General features: G+C 40.4%; 1 protein-coding gene across 1 annotated transcript; it reads right to left on the bottom strand.

Annotated features, from left to right (window-relative positions):
• Positions 1-1,360: 1,360 nt before the first annotated feature.
• Positions 1,361-5,695, bottom strand: LOC126649235 (myelin P2 protein-like). The gene is made up of 4 exons (XM_050333200.1): positions 5,542-5,695; positions 3,899-4,071; positions 3,532-3,633; positions 1,361-1,624 (listed from the first exon to the last, which is right to left on the bottom strand). Exons 1-4 carry the CDS (start codon positions 5,612-5,614, stop codon positions 1,574-1,576), a joined length of 399 nt encoding a protein of 132 aa, XP_050189157.1. The 5' UTR covers positions 5,615-5,695; the 3' UTR covers positions 1,361-1,573.
• Positions 5,696-6,720: the final 1,025 nt, after the last annotated feature.

Here is a 6,720-nt window from a genome sequence, read left to right as displayed (position 1 = left end):
ACAGTCACTGAGGACTTGGAGTCACTGAAACTCTGACACTCACAAAGGTGGGTTTTAGTGGTAAATATGGGGGATTTATCCTTCCATCTGGGTTAGAGACCAGGATAAACTCTTCCTTAAAACTGCGGTCCAGAAATCTCACAGCCTTCTCTCACAGCCCGCATTTTCTAGGATTCATTCGTTTGCCTTCTGGCAGCTGCCTGCAGTTAGCTTGCATCTACATAAAAATGTATCCAAAGCTGGGCCCAGGCTCTAGCTTTTGCAGTAATGGGTAGAGAAGAAAGGTGACCTTTATAGCTCGCATGCCCATATGATATCCATCTCTTCACTCTCTGCTTGGTCAAACCAGTTTAGATTCTGACGTTCAGGATCTGTCTTGACTTCGAGAATTTGTGTTCTTGCCTGTACACCCAATAGGCAAAGGTTCATATCAGCTCTGCAGCTCCTAATGAGCCAAAATAAACAGACACGCCTCTCACAGTTGCTTTAACTCACAGAGGAGGCAGGGGCAGCCCTGCCTGATGGCATGGAGGCAATGACATTGGATGAAATACTCTGCATGATTAACATGACTGTTACGGTGAACACTGGCTAATGGAGGCAAAAATTAATAAGCTGCTACAGTGCTTTTTTTGTTAAATAGATTTCCAGAAGCCTAGCTTTGTTTTTTACTGTCTTTTCCTCAGATAAAAGCAGAGTAAGTGCAATGGGAGGAATGAACTTAGCTATACTCAGCTGGGCTTGATAGCAACCTCTACCCAATGAAACTCCTATGTGTGCTTAACATTAAGCATACACTTCATTGATGTACTGAAATAGGCTGGATTGCTGAGCACTTCAAGATGAAGCCCTCTAGCCTTAAGACTTCTGGAGTTCATTCACACCTCCTCCACACTGTGTCACAGGTTTATCTGCTCTTTTGGCAGACAAACATGGAATATATTCCAATTTTTTTTTCCTCTAGTAGCTGTTTTCTTCCAAATAAATATCCGGATACAAAACATGGTACTGAAAGATATATAAATTTTTTGGGATGAGTATGAAACAATGATGTGCTAAAATCCTAAGGCTTAAACAATAAATCATAAAGAAAATAACAAATTCTGCTGGAGAAGATAATTTCCATATAGGAGCTATTCAACAATAAAATCCTTTGCAGGAAAGGAATATTGAGCCAATGAGATGATATTTTTTATACATATCTAGGAAGCAATGTTAGCTCTCTCTTAGTTGTGGATTACTTGTGTTTCATTATTTTACCCAGAAATCAGCTGACCATTTATACAGAAAGGATCGAGAGAAAAGACAGTGCCATTCAAGAAAGGAAACTTAAATCATTCATGTGGAGCCAAACACTCTATTTTCTGTGTTGAGAAGCTTTTATTGGATCACCACAGTATTTTGGATTAGTTACACTACAGCTCTGAAATATCAAATTATAGTGTAGAAATTTTCCCAATAAAAGGAAATAAGGAAATAAGAAAATAAAGAAGCACAGTACATGAGGCTTTGGTCACTGAACTAAGCTGAATTTTAAGAGCCAGTCCCAGCCCAGTGCAGAGAAGGAACTTCTTCACACTCTTTCATAGACTCTAGTGCAGACAACTCCTTTCATGGCACATTCCTAAAGCACAAAGGAAAGATTAATTTAAGGCTTTTGTTGACATAAGGTGTGTCTGCTGAAGTAACATCTGAAGTCAGTGAAAATCCAGGTCACATTTTATATCTTTCCATGTTTACACAATTTTCAGAGCAAACAGCAAAACTATATTGCAAATGGAGTTGCTTCTATTTTAGCAGCTTTAGACTTCATTAAGTGGCATATAATGACAAAAAAATTGCAAAATTAGGGTCATCTTCCACAAACAGATTTATCTTCTTTGGTATTAATGCTGGCTTGATGTAAATATTATCCCCACCTGATTATTATAGCATAGCCCACCAACGCTTTCAAATTTACAAAGTTGGGAGTTCTTTCGTGTGGGAAAGCAGAAGTATCCTGGGTATTTCAGGGGTCAGGCTTCTGGCCTAGAAAACTTCGCCCTTCTGAGTCACAAAATACTTCTCTTGACTCTCTCTCCACACTGACCTTCGGTGGTGACTCACAGCCACAGGATGCCTGAGACAAAGGCCACAGGATGTTGAAAAAATACCTCGTTGGTTTGCAAATGTGAGGAGTCCTCCACAAACCTGATGAGGGCAAGGGGCAGACAGCAGGACACCGACAGAAGAGGAACCCTATCTCTCTGCTCTATGAAGATGGTTTAATGATTAGGAAAAACTTACACAGAAATACAGCCACAAAGAGATGCAAAAGCAAATCACCCTTCCTACCTAAAGGGAGGCTACAAGAGAGGTGAAGATGGACTTTTTACACGGGCATGTAGTGACAGGACAAGGGCGAATGGCCCTAAAATGAAAGAGGATAGGATTAGATTGAACATAAGGAAGAAGTTTGTTATTGGGAGGATGGTGAGGCACTGGAACAGGTTGCCCAGAGAAGTTCTGGATGCCCCACCTCTGGAAGTTTTCAAGGCCAGGTTGGACAGGACTTTGAGCAACCTGGTCTAGTGGAAGGTGCCCCTGCCCATGGCAGTGTGTTGGAACTAGAGGATCTCTAAAGTTCCTTCCAACCAAAACTGTTATTGATTCTAAGTAAGAGAGCATATGAAAAAACATAGTCAGAACAAGCTAATACCTAAAGGTGTAATGGTGCTGACTTCAAACAGGTCTCCAAAATTAGTTTGACTCCACTTTTCAAAAACTTTATTGAACAAAGTACTTTATTTCATTAAAAAATGAAATATTAATTTTACTAGTGACCCTGACAACTAGGGTCCCTAAAATGTGTTATCACCCTGACTTGGCCAACCCATAGCTTTCACAGGGCTGCTAGAGAAAGGAACATCTAATGGAGGATGAGAAACAGCAGGCATTACTCTTCCCCAGGGAAAGACATGGCTCCTTCATGGCAGTGGGTACCTTGGTGGGGCTGTCAGGATCTGCCAATACCTGCTGCAGGGACACAGAGCTGATGGTTTTCACACACTACACCTCAAGAAACTGCTTAGTGCACTCGTCATGCTCATGTTCAAAAGCAAACAGAAGTGTGTGAATTGATGGGCTTTAGTGGAAATAGATGTGTGAAAAGATGTAAAACCAGTTTTCTAAGGTTGGACAGGCTTTATTCCAATTATAGGGAGCCATTCCAGGGACAGCAGTACCCAGCTTGTAAACTATTTTTCATATTTTACCCGTTTCTGCTATTTCAAAACCTTATTTGTTTTAAGAATAATAATATTGAGAGCAATAAGTATGCTGTCAATTTATAGTAGCTCTGCTACTAGAGCCACTTTAAAGACAACATGCTATATGGAACAATATTTATTTCCTTCCATCTTGTTTTCCAAGCTTGGCTCACTCTTTCTTCTGCCTCCTCGATAAGCCTAAATTGATACTCTGTTTAGACAGAAACAACCTGAAGTCTGCATCCTTCTGACATTTATCAGCATACAAGGAACATGAACTCACCACCACCATTTTCCCATCAACTAGTCTTCTCTTTATCGTGGTCTCTTTGCCATTCCACTTCTGCACTTGCACCAATGAACCTTTCTCCAAGGTTACGACACTCTGCAAAGGCCAAGAGAAGAGTTTCAAACTGCAGTCAGAGTTTTGCAGATTAGAGTAGCAGTTCACTTTATATTCAGCAAGATATGCACTCTTGGTAATGACTAATGACACACTTGGTAACATTAGGTTCAGCACCATACTGTTTCTTCTTTCAGTGCTAGTGAATAGTTTGGAAAACTTATAGTGCGCTAAGGGGGTAGGAAAAGTTCCTCCTGGTGTTCTTCTAGGAAATGTCCAGACACTCAGAGATTATCATCCCCCTTACCTTGACTTTCCGGTCATCTGCCGTTGTTTCATCAAACTGCTGGCCCAGTTTGAAAGAGATCGTTGTATTTTTAAATGTGCTTTCAGTTCTGATGGTTACTATGTCTCCTTTCATACTGATGATCACATCAGGCCTTGCCAGGCCACCTAGTTTCCGAGCAGCTAAACCCACTCCTAGAAATCAGAAACAACACAAGCATTACATTCTAGAAAGCAAGAAATTCAGTATCCTCTCATGAATCTTCAGTGGAAGAATAAGAAACAGTTTCTTCCTGAATACTCTAATGCCTGATTTAGATGAGATGCTAATTCTTCAATGAGAACCTCAATGTTCAGAGGCTGAGGCAGCCCCAGTTGATAGAGTGCACCTTCAGCAAGAAGTCAAGATATATGTGATTATACATCTGTGCATATTTAGCTAAGAAGAAACATAGTTGGTTACAAATCTGTGTGAATTTGTGTAAAGACAGAATGGACAGAAAAGTTCAGAGGAATGGTCTGTTTCTCCTAAAATCTTGAAAGAACCCTTTTTAAAGATTTTTTAATAAATCTGAGAATTTGCACTTTTTTTGACAGCTACGTGGAAGAAACTGGATGCTGAACTGTCGATATGCTGGTGCTCATTCTGTAAAACACAATGAAGACTGGGCAATTCCTAGGTTGCTATTAACACCTCTTAAGGATCCTTACATCTAAACCTCAGTGAGAAATACAAATATGAAATATAAAAACATGTCAAGGTACAAGAGTGAACAGCTGCAAAGACCTTTGGAGAAATGCCTTGGCAGAAGCCGTTTGTATTGTCTAGTGCTTTCCAGTCCAGTTCATTCTCTACACATTGTGAAGTCTGGAGCAAGTAGGAATGAAGGCCACTGGCAATGTATCACTGTTTTATAAAAGCAGAAAGGGAATAGCTGTAGTTACTGCCTTTGTTAATGCTATGCTGTGCTCAGACAAAAAGATCTGTCTAAAAAGGTATAAAATTATCTGCAAAGTGTAACACTATTTGCAGTAATTATTCTAGACTAAATAATTCCATTCAAATGTTCAGAAAAAATATCTAGCTGGGCTTTCATCCCACATTCACTCTGGTTAACTAATTAACTACAATTCTTTTGTTATTCAGTCTAACATTTCAAATAAAGGGAATCAGTGTCTCAGTGAATCATTTATATAGCAATAGCAATGCAGTAGCTGACTGTCTGTGTACTTGCTATATAGGAATGAAGCCAGCATTAAAATGAAAAACAATGCCTAATTTATTACATTCCTGGCATACTTCAGTAACAGATAGATTCATTCATAGGATTTAGATGTCTGAAACTGAAGTGTCATGAGATATCAGCTCCATTATATATTGTAAATTATCACAAGGCGTGAGTTTAACAGTGCAATCAAGAGGAACATAAAAAATCTACATCTCATGACAGATAAACAAATTACATCAGTTCAGCTAGATAGAAGTCAATTTATTATGGTAATTCATCACCCACCTTTTTCATTTTAGATGTTAAAGGAAAAATTAAATTATGCTAGAAAAGTAATTAAAATGTTTTTGTGGCCAGGAGGAAGGCATCATCTATGGGCAAAGCACTCCCAAAGGAAACCTATTGAGAAAAAAAAAAAAGAAAGAACATTTCTTACCCAATTCTTTCATATAGTCATCAAAATTGTCACTGGAGACAAGTTTCCAGGTTCCCACAAATCGGTTACACATCGTTCAGCCTTTATGAGTTGTTGGTCCTGCAGAGAGAGGCAGTGGCCACAACAGCTCTTGGTGGGAATCAGAGAGATTGTGTGCCCAACTCAGATCTCACTGACCTTTTAAAGAGGTCCAGTCCCTGTGGCAGTCAGGAGGGGCCAGTAGGAGAGGCAGTGCCAGGGCAAGACAATGTGCACCTTGTCCAAGGCAGTCGTGCCAGTACCACGGCTCTGGGTGACTCCTGCCTCTGTTCCCTCCACTGAATACATCAGGACACTGAAGGCACGTGAGGAGGGGATGTTACCACTGCACCCCCAGAGCAGGCAGGGGACACTGCAGTAGGGGTGTACTGCAGCAGCAAGTACAAATACAGGAGCACTGCATCCTCATGACATCCACCTCTGACTGTCCTCCCAACCTTATTGCCTTGCTATCACCATATAGAATAGAAATCTGTAATGATCATCTCATCCAACTGCCCAACCAATCAAGGGTTGACCAAAAATGAAAGCATTTTGTTTAGGATATTGAGCAAATGCCTCTTACACACAGACAGGTCTGGGGTTTGACCACCTCTCTAGGAAGTCTGTTCAGTGTTTGACCACTCTCTCACTCAAGAAATGCTTCCTAATGACAAACATGAACACATTTGAGACAGACTTGAACTATTCCCATTCATCCTATCACTGGATATCAAAGAGAAGAGATCAGCACCTCATGCTTCACTTCCCCTCCTCAGGAAGCTGTAGAGAGGGTTACCACTATTGTCACTTCTGTGCTAGTAGGATAAATCAAAGCTATGTGGATTTTGGGAAGGAACTGTCAAGAAGATGATGTACGAAGTGGTTTGTAGGGTTCTTTGACTTTCATGATCCACCCTGGAAAGGGTCTGTGGATTTTATCATTTAAAGGCAGAACTGAATTATACTGTTTTTCCTCATCAGATAAATGATCCGAAGCGGTGGGTTCTTCCCTGCTCATATCCCAGGCAAAATCACAAAAAGTAGCAACCAATCTTCGCTGCCTCTCTTTGTCTGTAACTGGACATATCCAGAAGATCAGTGGAGATCAGCTCTTGTGCTTCACAGGTGGATGGCATGAAAAATGACTAAGTCTTTAAA

Source organism: Myiozetetes cayanensis, unplaced genomic scaffold (assembly GCF_022539395.1).
Source record: "Myiozetetes cayanensis isolate MyiCay16 unplaced genomic scaffold, myiCay2020 scf1, whole genome shotgun sequence".
NCBI lineage: Eukaryota > Metazoa > Chordata > Aves > Passeriformes > Tyrannidae > Myiozetetes > Myiozetetes cayanensis.
Note: the sequence above shows the minus strand (reverse complement) of the source record. Positions and strands in the feature narration are given on the sequence as shown.

Bases quoted from the DNA above. Each gene is read 5' to 3' on its own strand.
- LOC126649235 (XM_050333200.1), bottom strand. From the start codon at position 5,614: ATGTGTAACCGATTTGTGGGAACCTGGAAACTTGTCTCCAGTGACAAT. The intron at 3,634-3,898 runs GTAAGGGGGATG...TGGCCTTTGCAG, and splicing joins CAGATGACCGGAAAGTCAAG to AGTGTCGTAACCTTGGAGAA. The intron at 1,625-3,531 runs GTGAGTTCATGT...TTTGTGCTTTAG, and splicing joins TTGATGGGAAAATGGTGGTG to GAATGTGCCATGAAAGGAGT.